A 12,043-nucleotide genomic window follows, 5' to 3' on the forward strand; every position below is an offset into this window, starting at 1 on the left:
TGGCAACTACTTTCCACATATAGGAGCAACTATTCTTCATAATAGAGTTCGGCATACTTTTACACAGTCCATACTTAGCTCTAAGGACCTGAACCCATAGAGCTTCAGACTTTGTAATAAGGTTGTAGCCAATTTTCAACATGAAAGCTTTATTCTGATCCCCCAAGTGACAAAAATCGAGTCCTCCATGAATCTTAAGTTGACAGATATCATCCCACCCTACTAAAGCCATCTTTCTTTTGCCTTTCGCAGCTCCTCAAATGAATTGTCTTACTAATTCTTCAATAGAGTCGCAAATTCCTTTAAGGACAGGAGTCGATTACATGAGATAACTAGTTATAGACAACAGAACCGACTGTGCTAAGGTAACCCTTCCAACAAAGGAAAGTCTCTTAGCATCCCAACTAGAAAGTCGACTGTGAACTCTTTCCACCAAAAATTCTAATATGCTTTTAGTAACTCTTCGATGAAGAAGTGGAACCCCGAGATAGTGGCCCAAATCATTAACTTCTTGAAAACCAATGATGTCATTAATATCATTCATTAACAGTTCATTAACTCTTGAAGAAAATAATACATTTGTTTTCCTAGCATTAACCTTGTGACCGGATAACTTACAAAAGTTACTCAGTAAATTTTTGAGGAGGCCACTATGAATCAAATCAGCTCGACTAAAAATCACCAAGTCATCTGCAAAGAACATGTACGAAAGACTCGGTCCTATGTGCGATAGTTGAATGGGACTCCACTCCCCTGTAGAGATACTTTTGTGAAATCTATGACCCAACCATTCCATACTGAGGAGAAAGAAGTATGGTAACAGTGGGCAGCCTTGTCGAATACGCCTTACTGGCCTAAACTTTTAAATTGGTGCACCATTCCATAATACTTGCATAGAGGAAAACGAGATAGCATTCATAATAACTTTAACCAAATGAGAATGAATACCTGCTGCATTGAGAGAGGCTTTTACAAAGTCCCATCTGACTCTGTCGTAAGCCTTTTCCAAATCAATCTTGATTACCATCCATTAGAGTCTCTTCTTAGTTCGCATAGAGTGTAAAACTTCCTGAGCGATAATGACGTTATCGATAATACTTCTTCCAACAATGAAGCCTGCTTGTTCTTGACCTATGATCTTCGGGAAAATACTCTTAAATCTATTAGCAATGACCTTCATGATCAACTTGTACAACATCAAGGAAAGGCTGATAGGCCGGAACTGAGAGAAATTTTTTGAATTTTAAACTTTGGGGATTAACACAATAAGTGTGTTATTGAACTCCGGATAGATGGTACCTCAATCGAAAGCTTTCTTGACCCACTTACAAATGGCATCCCCAATTTTGAAAGAAAGCACCTTAAAAACCATCGCTACCTAGGGCTTTCAATGGTGCCATATCAAAAAGAGCAACCCTTATTTCCTCGTTCGTAACATTTCTCCTGAGAAAATTAACATCTTCAGAACTAAGGCAAGGAAAAGCACTAGGATGCAGAATTCCTAACGAGCCTAGATTCTCCCCATAAAGATATTGGAAGAAATTAACCGCTTCAGTCTTGAGAACCTCAGGATCAAAAATCCAATCCCCATCAGCATTACGTAAAGCAGTGATTTTATTAAAAAATTTTCTCTGAACTGTGCGTCTATGAAAGTAACTAGTGTTGCGGTCTCCCAATTTCAGCAACTCGCATCTTGATTTTTACGTTTAGAGCATCTCCTCATGATGAAGAATATTTCAAGCTCATCTCGAATCAAAATTTCGCGATGAAAAAGAGAATTAGACCCTGAAAGGTCTAAGGCATGCTAGATTCTAGAAAGCTTATGCATTAACTGCCTCTTCCTCTGGTTTATATGTCCATAAACATATTTGTTCCAGCTTTTAAGCTTACCCGTAAAACCAGCAATCACATTAGTCATATTACTGTCAAAACTCTAATTTTTCTTGACAAAATCAGAAAAAATTTTGTGATGCAACCAGCCAGCTAAAAACTAGAAGGGGCGATTAGGAGTAAGTCTATCCTCATGGCAAAATTTGAGAAGAAGATGACGATGATCAAACTTAATTATGGGTAAGTGGGACACCGAATAGTTAGGAAAAGATTCCATCCAAACGTCATTACCCACAGCCTTGTCAAGTCTTTCAGTGAGATTACGACGATACCATGTAAAAGGAGGTCCCTAAAAACCCAGGTCATGCAATTGAGCTTTATCCATAAACTCACAAAAAAACTAACATCTGTTACCTTCGATATGACCACCTTTTCTTTCAGCTGAAGAGAGAATGGCGTTAAAATCTCCAATGGCCATCCAAGGAGATCCCCAAGTGGAATTGAGCGACTTATATCATTCCACAAAATCTTCCTTTTCATTTTATCAGGGCTCCCGTACACAAAAGCAGCAAAGATCGGCTTAGGATGAAAATTAGAACATATACGAGCCGAAATAAATTCAGGATGGTTACCAACCACCTTTAAGTCAATCAAATTTTTCCATCCGATTCAGATACCTCTAGAGAATCCTACTGCTTCTACACGATGAGACTTATCCCATCCCAACTTTGCAATGATAATGTTAGCTTTGTTCCCACTAATTCTTGGCTCAAGATGACTAACTATATCAGGCCTATGCTGATTATTATACTCACGAAAAGCTCGTAAAAATTTATCAGACGCATATCCCTGTACATTCCAAGATAAAATAGACAAATTCATAATAATAAAATATTAAAAAGGTAAAAAAAACTTATCTTATTGATGAATGGAAGAAGAAAACTCCGCTTTCTCTCCTAGTTGTTGTGACAAATCCTTAGCAGAATTTTTATCAATTTCAGATGCAATAAGTTTCACTGCCCTCTTCATAGAATCTGCAAATGGAACTCAAATATTTTTAGAATTTTTGAAACGATTTCTTGGTCCTTTTAATGTTTTATTAAGTTTCCTACCTCTTTTTGGACCAGTCCCTTTAGCATTCTGTCCATTAAAAACGTCCCTAGGCAAATTAATTCCAGCCGATTGATTGCCCCCCAATTCCTCATTCACAGTCACCAGAAGACTTTTATTAGTAAACACAACTGCCAAATGATTTTTGGCCTCCAAAACACCTTCATTTACCTCTACATTTACAAAAGAATTCTCTTCAAAAGTAGGATTAAAATGCACTACATGGTCTACTTTTTTGTGAAGAGAAAATTAGGGTTTCACTTGTATAATTGTATTTGACCTGTAACAGCAACATTTTGTGAATTTAAAACCAAAGGAAAAAACGAGCCAGAATTACGTGAAATTAAAGGTCTGTTGTTTCCTTCATTGTTTGGTAGAGAATCATGCATGGCACTTGAGACTTTAGAAAGTGTTGTTTCAGGTACTTCCCGATCCTGGGCCTCCTGCTGTAACCCACCGCAGGTATTGCTAGAGGCATGTTCTTTATTAAAAAGGAGAAAGACTTTTAGCAGCCAAGGGAGCCTATGAATCTACACCCGTCTTAGTCCCACCCGTGGACTGGTCAACCGAAGTGATAATGGCTTGAAATACTTGGGCTTCGCCCTTATGAAATTTTCCTAACGACAGACCCAAATTGGATTTCTTAAAACCATCATTAATGGATTTCCTGCCTGTTGAAACCTTATTTTGAGAACCAATTAAAGTTGCTTTCCCTTTTTTTCTTCAAATCAGTCTGGGGATCCTTAATCGTTTCCTCTTCCGATGAAACCGCCTCCAAATCTGCTAAAGATTGAAAGCGCGATCCCAAATTTTTCTTCCCTTTCAAGTTATTTCCTTTTTTAGTTCGATCCAAGGTGTCGTGATTCCAAGGTTTCTTCCCAGCATCTTAAGAACCACAGAAGTTAACATTTCCTTTTCCAAAAGTTGATAAACTCTCTCTGAAAAGTCAATGGAAGGAACACCATCAACAAAAGATTTCTTGACATCCTGCTCTGTAAGGGAGAAGCTATCAGCAAAATGTTGGTCATCATTCTTGTTATTCTAATCTAAAGTTTCCTTTCCCATTAACATATCCTTCCATGACAACGAAGGCACTAGTACTGGATCCACAACCATCACATCATCAGGAGTTGCATCTGATTCCTTAAATCGAACCTTCTTTGTGTTGGAATCCTCAAGAATAGAGATATCATCTCCATTCCTGTTCTCAGTATCGATCGATGAAGACGAAAGCATTACAGAAAGTTTAGTGTATTGCAAATTAAAATGGTAGGAACAATAAAGTTTAATCCTTTTAATATCATATATGAAAAATAATATTAAGACAACGTAAATGTGTCAAAATTATTTCCTTAAAAAGAATTATTTCCTTACCTTAATTGTCATAAAATCATGATCTCACATTCTTAAATTGAGCTTTAGAGAGAGTTTTAATATTAGATCATGTAACATTTAAGGAATTGACTAAGATGAATTTAGATCAAGTTTTTTATTAGTACTAAAATAATTCAAGTGTTGATTGAGTTATAGTTCAATAGGTATCGATATTGTTGTTAGTGAAGGAGGACATGGGTTTGAGTCTACTGAAACGTATTATCCTCTTATTTAAGAGTTAGGGAAAAGCTATGGATAATTCTAGGCATTGTATAAAAATACTACCAATATTACCACATTTCACACATATGTAATTGTATTTAATTATTTTAAAGTGTTTAGGGTTACCTTTTATGTTATATTTGATATTGTATTTAATTTTATTTATGATATGTACACCTAGACACCTAGCTTTTTTTTTACATATACAGTACAAAGTTTTTTTTTTTAAAATGATAATGTTATTTACTTTAATTTTGTCATTTTTCTTCATACTCTATTATTGCTGAAAAGCAAATTTGCAATATCCTTTGTCCATTTTTTCAAGTAACGTTCTTTATGATTCACCTTTTCCACCACAAATAAATATTTCACAATATGTACAAAAATAAATAAATATTTCACAAATAATTAAGCTAGTCCTTTTTTACTTGCATCAGTGCTACGCGAAGGTTACCTCATCCACTGTTTCCAAATTGGTGTAATTTTGCATCCAATCCCTTTACTCTTTGACCTTTTGAATTTTAATTTTTATATACTTTTTAAAATGTATTTTTAATTTCAAGTATTTAATCTCTTTTACTTGACTTAAAATGATAATAATGTTAACTGAACTTCTGTTAAATATGGATATGCTTTATTGATTGGAATTTAATTTTTAAATTAAATATTTAAATATTAAATATCATATATTCAAGCTTAACAATAATCAATTAAATAAATTTAAAAAATCAATTAAAAGTATTATAAAATTAATTCATAGGTAATTCAACCAGCTAAACCATAACTTTAAAAAAAATTACTTTTAATCTCTAATGATCGTGCTGCTAATTTGGCTGTTGATTGAGTGGCTTCTTATTATAGGAAGGAGATGTGTTTTTTTGACTGATTGCAGCCACCATCTTCTTTAGTCCATATTCTAGACAAATATGGCCTACCAGTCCTGCCTGGTTAAGTTTTTTGGTTTCGGTTCTTTCTTGGTTGCTTTGTATAGTGACTTGAGTTTTTCTTTTGCTTTGAACAAATGGTTAATTGACCAAAATAAAGTCTCTATTGATAGTGATTGATTGATCAAATTCTAAAATTAAACAACATTTGAAAACATTTTTTTATTAACACCTACTATTAAGTTGAGTGATAAAGATGTTGATGCTCCTTAAATAATTTATCAGTTCAAATTTATAAAAAAAAATCAATATTAAAAATATTTTATCTCTATTTAAAATTTTAACTCGACTCAAGTTTTATATTTAATCGATATTCATATGAATAATGAATTTTGAAAATTCTAAGATTGAAAAAGAAAAAAAAGTTTTGCCATTAAATGCAATGGATAAAATTTTACAAAGGGAAAAAAATTGGCACATGGGGAGGGGGGACCTGAGGAAGAGGCAACACCAACAGCAACAGCTGTTGATGAGAGGCAGTTTACTCGGGGAAAGTTGGATCTATCAATTTGCGAGAAAAAAAATTAAAAGAAAAATAAATCTTGTCAGTCTGGGTTTATTTATTATTTTTTAACAATTGGGAATATTTTTTAAAATTATAATTTATGCTTTTTTATTTTCTGAAAAATATATTTGTTTGATTAATTTTTATCTTGTAATTGACTTGGACTGTGATCAAATATTTATACTTTCTACAAGTTAAATATTATTTTTTTTGTAAAATAAAGCATAATCACATTAACGTGAGCCTAATGATTATACCGTAAATTATTTTTGTTTGACTAAATCAAACATTATTTTAATTTATTAACTGGTCCAATTACAAATGAATTATTATTTACGAAAGATTGATGTACTAATAGCATAAGTATTTTAAATTTGATTCAAACATGAAAGTTTGACTCAACCAATCCGATTTTACTATGAAAAGTTAGTAATTTGAATGCATCCAACTTAAACTCGAACTAATTAAAACAAGTAACTCAAAATGATACGAACTTAAATTAAATATATATATTTTAAAAAATTAATAAAAATAATACTTATAAACTAAATTATTATTTTGTTTTAATTATAACTGGCGAAAGTAATTATGATTGTCTATTATCATAAAATATGCAATTTTAGCTTATATCATATGATTTTGATAACAAATTCCAAAAACAATAAATAGTTAACATAAAATTATATTTTATCTATTTATTCCCAAGTAAAATTAATAAATGAATACAATGCAAAATTGTAAAAACAAAATTGATAGCATGAAATAACTATTTTTTTTAAAAAGGCAATAATTAAACTAAATCAAATATATGAAATAAATTTTAGAAAGTCAACCCACGTAATACGAGATGCTTAAATAACACTCACTTTCATAATACATTCGTAAATATAAATAAAATTCAATAATAATATAAATTTAATTAAAGGCAATGATAAAATTTAAAAAATTTTAAAACCAATAAAGGATCATAATATAAATACATAAGTAGAGAAAGACTTAGGGCTAGTTTGGTAATATTTTTGAAAAATACTGTGGAAAAGTGCTTTTGAGAAGTATTTTTGAAAATTTTGAGTGGTTGGTATTGCTGTAAAAAAGTACTTTTGAGAAATAAAATGTTCATTTTAGACATGATATTATAAAGTAACAAATATGTATTTAAATAATATTCAAATTAGTTAATATTATGATATTTTAACAAAAATATAAAAAATTATTTGTTATAACTTATTGTTAATATTTTAATATATAGTATTAATTTTAAATATTTTAGGAAAAGTGAGTTCAGACAAAAGAAAAAAAGGGGAAAAAATGAGTTCTAACGTCTAAAAAAAGGAGAAAAAAAGGAAGACAACAAATAAGGTAAAAAATATAATATCAGCCTCAAAAGCACTTTTGGCTAAAAAAAACCACCAAAAATTAGCTTTTTCATCTGAGAAAAATGTCTTTTTTTAAGCTGAAAAAGCTTCTAATTTTTATCCCGTTCTTTATTGCTTTTACTACAAAAGTATTTTTTCCTTAAAAGCTCATTAGATAATTAATGCCGAACGCAGCCTTAATCATAAACTTTTAAAATAAAGAAGATTTCAAACAGAAATTATTCCAAAATGAAAATCATTTAAGCATTTGGAGTGAAAGGTTTGACTTTTATTATTTATCATATTTTATATTTAATATATATTAAATACTTTTCTTTTTACTCATAATTCCTAAAATTTTACAATTGTTTTTCCCAAAAATCTAATGTGACATGATGAAAAGTTGAATAGAGTTTATTTTTCTGACATTTAATTTCATCCATTAATTATTTTGAATCTCGAAAGATCCCAAGAAAAATCGCATCTTGATCGTTACTATTTGTTTTTATATAATATACTTTTTTGACCATGAATGAAAAAAAATAGTAATTTTGTAAAAACCCAAATGACAAAGCTTGTGCAGAAGGAAACAAAAACATATGTTGATGGGTGAATTCATAAAGGAAAGAAATTGGCGCTGTAAAAAGATTAAAAAAAAGAGAGTGAACAATCATAGAAATTAAATAAAATTTTAGTCTATTTAATAAAAAATTAAGAATATAAGGATAATTAATTTCTAGTGTAATACATGAAAACAAAATTCTAAAAATAAGGAGGAAAATTATTGAGTACACTGTTTGAAAAGTTTTTAGACTCTACAGGTACAAGTAGAGTAAAATATATTATCAATATATCAAATATTCACTCAAACAAGAACAGAAGTTAAAATAAAGTACATTATCAATATATCAAATATTCACTCAAATAACAACAGAAGTTAAGAGTTAAGACTTATTTAGAACTGTTAAGAAATGGCTTAAAATTGGTAGTGGATTGTTGTTGTTGGTAGTGGGTTGTTGGTGGTAGTGGATTAGTGGATGGTTGTTGGTGTCCATTTTCAACCACAAATCTTTGCCAAAGTTTTGGACAATTATGTCCTTGAACTCTCTTATAAATAGAGAGGTTCATTAGCCATATTAATCATCCCAAACCAAGAGAGAGCAAAGCTTGTTCTTTGAAAGCTAGGATTTTAGCTTTCGGGTTTTCTATAGGGGTTGAGAGTTGTGAGGTTCTCGGGTTGTGTCTTGAGTGTAAAACACTTGTAATCTTCATCTTGTTATAGTGAAATTTCTTTTCGCCTCTGCCCGTGGACGTAGGCATTAAAGCCGAACCACGTAAATCCTTGTGTTCACTTTATTTTTCGTTCCGGTCAATTTACTTGTAGTCATATCGGAGTTCTCGAAACGATCCTTTCCGCAACACAGAGCATGGATCAGCAAGAGCCAGAGCGACAAACACGCCAAAAGAAGTTTCCAAAGAAATGTGCTGATTTTGTCGTTTAGTACAGGTCAAGCACCAGAATAACGGTTTGGGAGACTATAAGATGACACAGAATTTCCTGGTTGGTTATCCTATTTTGTTATCTCGAATTCCGATTCTGTTTTCTTATCTTCCCTTCTTGTGAGTAGTGACTAATTTTACAGATTGAGCAAGTAAATTGAATACTATGAGTAAAATTTCCACATTTGTTTTCCATTGTTCTACTTCACTATCCAGGTTCATTACACCATCCTCTCACGCACTACAGTTTGGGAGATTACTGTAGCTGGCTTTTGGTTTTTTATCTGCGTGGATATGGAGGGGAGAAACCGTTAAGTTTCATTTTACTGAATTTCTGGCTTAGTGGAGGTGGGTGTTCAACCGGTGGTCTTTAGTTTGTTTTCTAATATCTTGAAAAGGAGAAAAAGTAAAAGTTGGTGAACCTCTTTAGATAACCACTTGATGCATTTATTATTGATTTGATTCTCCTAATTGCATGTTAGGTCCCTTAATTTTCTTATTTGATATGTAGTTTTTGTTTTTAATTTGATTTTTTGTTATTGAATTTAGTTTATGTTATATATGTTTATAATTATTTACTAAAGTTCCTATATAAAGATTTAATTTATTATATGATTTATTTAATTTATCATATTTTGCATTATTACCTTTAATTTTAATTTATATTACTTTATTCACTTTATTTTTTTCAAGCATGTTTATGAATAAATTCTCTAATAAGAAAATCCTTTCATTAAATATACCATCATTTTAAAAAAATTAGTATACAATTGATTAAGTCTTAATTTGATTGATATAGACATTAATTGATACACGATATCAACAGAGGTCAAGATGAAGGTTAAGATAAAGATGGACGATTTTCTTTTTCAGAAGACAGGATGGGAGCTCCTTTTTAAATGAAATGCCTAAGGTTACTTAACGGGTATGCTAGGTCAGATCCCAGTACGTCAGATTTCGAATCGAATTATTATATATTTTATTATAATTGTATAATACTTGCTGTAATCTCATCGTCCCTTTTAGGAGAAGCATCCATCACATATTCAATAACTGAGTGGAAGTCTTCCCATCCCATGGATTTCACGCTCTTCCACGATGTTCTGTCTCTTCCTCAAAATTTTCCATTATGTCTTCTGAACCCTCTTACTTGTTAGTCATTTTTCGATTAATTTTGCACCGACAAAACTTTGATATTCTCTGTAAGAAAGTACCCTGAATTATTTATACATAACTTAAGTTGCAACACTGCCATTTTCATGGAAGTGTTTGAAAGCTTATGACGTTATAATTGAACCATCACAGATTGTATGCGATTCTGTCTCTTTCACTTATTTTACTTTAGTTCCAAACCTGTCAACTTAAGCCTTAAGGGAAGAAAATATATATATATATATATATAATATTGTAAAGAGAAAGTAATAAAGGAAGATTGAAAGGACCAGTCTCTATCCAAATGGGTCTTTAGGATTCTTTACCAAAATGGACTAGTCAAACTCTTTACTTGGTAAAGCAGTCATGTTTTAGTGGAACGTTTAGAGCATATTTGAACACATATCTATGACATAAAACTAGGGATAGTTGATTTCCCACATTACTCTAGGAATACAAATAAAACATTTCTTTTTCTCATATATAAGAATCATTGGGCCACTCTTACTAGTACGCATCTGATAAGCATCCACCACTGAGAGTGGTCGCTCGCTTTTCTTTTTAATTTTTATCTTTTCTTTACACTTTTTCTAGATTTGTGTTACCGTCGCTTGGATTAAGGAAGCTCCAAAGAAGAATCCCCCACCCGCCATATATTTTCTTCCCTTTCCCTAAACTCTTCTCCATTCTACAATTATTGTATGACAAGAAGAAGATATGGGGAACTGCCTGTTCGGGAGCTTGGGAGAAGCTGAGCCTGAGGGACTGATCAGAGTCATAACTTCTGACGGCGGAGTTATGGAGTTTTCAGCTCCAATATCAGCACGAAATATCATAGACGAATTCCCAGGGCATGCTATTTTCCGAAGCCATGATCCGTCCTGTAAACCAGTCTTTCACCATCAGGAGCTTCTGCCTGGAAAGTCATACTATCTACTTCCATTCAACAGCAAAGAAAGCAGTCACGGTAATGACGACCAGATTGTCCGACAAGGCCATCTCCGGTCGAACAGCAACCCGTCGTCTGTCATTGTTCCTTACAGGATGTCATGTGATCTCCAGGGGACTTTAAAGAGATCCCATACTGATATTTTCTCCAGGTACAACAACAGCGACCATGGATTTTGGAAAGTGAAGCTGGTGATCAGCCAGGAACAGCTGTTGGACATTTTGTCGCAAGAAACTCGAACTCAAGAACTGATCGAGAGTGTTAGAACGGTTGCCAAATGTGGAAATGGGGTGTCAACATCAGTTGGGTTCTCAGATCAATGGAGTCTGTCGAGCAGTAGGAATGCTCCCTCTCACAAAGATGGCTTCTTGTTTCAATTGTGATCAACAATTGAAATAAGTGTAGTATGAACAAGAATATTTTGCTATTTGATCTTTTTTTTTTCCCTCTGTTTAATATTTAAATTTGTGTCTACATAAATATTTCATATCAATCTAAATTTAAAACCTTCAAAACCAATATTTTGATGTAGAAAATAGTTGTACAGTTAGTCATTAGTTGTTGTTATTATTAGATCAACACTTTATAATGGTTGCTTGTAATTTTATTGAGCTGAATGAAGCTAACCATTCTTCAAAGCAAGTTTTGGATCATTTCCCTTAGCAGTCGATATTGGTGCTCATTACAAATATATATATATTGATAAAATAAAGCTGTGATAAACATAGAAGTCGGAGCTCACATATTGCACCTTACAATTTCTTCAATTTCAACCTTAAAATGCATGTGTCTGGTTATTGGAAAGGCAGTCATAACAGATTGTATGTAGTCTTTGAGGTTTCACATGGTATTATCGGATTGGCTAGTAGTGTCACATCAACACAAACTAACGGTGCTAGTATAGAGGTACTAGCCTAATTGACAGAATACAAATTTAAGGACCAACTAAGTTGAAAAAAAATTTAGGAACCATCTAAGTATAAATGGATAAATTTAATATTATTTTCTTTTTTAATCGTTACAATATCAAAGAAGAGAGAAGAAGAAGAAGAAAGTTCCAACCTATCTGTATTACATAAATGCTAGAAAAGTTTCTTACTGC

The 12,043-nt window shown here is 32.1% G+C and overlaps 1 protein-coding gene across 4 annotated transcripts; it reads left to right on the forward strand.

Moving 5' to 3' along the window:
• The first annotated feature begins 8,482 nt into the window (after positions 1–8,482).
• LOC107941411 (uncharacterized) lies at positions 8,483–11,579 on the forward strand. Of its 4 annotated transcripts, none has more exons than XM_041101159.1 (4): positions 8,483–8,901; positions 9,057–9,188; positions 9,667–9,765; positions 9,867–11,579. In XM_041101159.1, exon 4 carries the CDS (start codon positions 10,710–10,712, stop codon positions 11,322–11,324), a length of 615 nt encoding a protein of 204 aa, XP_040957093.1. In that variant the 5' UTR covers positions 8,483–8,901; positions 9,057–9,188; positions 9,667–9,765; positions 9,867–10,709; the 3' UTR covers positions 11,325–11,579. The 4 variants fall into 4 exon arrangements, with proteins under 4 accessions (XP_040957093.1, XP_040957094.1, XP_040957092.1 ...); XM_041101160.1 differs by having other exon boundaries at positions 8,485–8,901; positions 10,587–11,579; XM_041101158.1 differs by having other exon boundaries at positions 8,637–8,901; positions 9,667–9,774.
• Positions 11,580–12,043: the final 464 nt, after the last annotated feature.

This window comes from Gossypium hirsutum, chromosome D09, assembly GCF_007990345.1.
Source record: "Gossypium hirsutum isolate 1008001.06 chromosome D09, Gossypium_hirsutum_v2.1, whole genome shotgun sequence".
Lineage (NCBI taxonomy): Eukaryota > Viridiplantae > Streptophyta > Magnoliopsida > Malvales > Malvaceae > Gossypium > Gossypium hirsutum.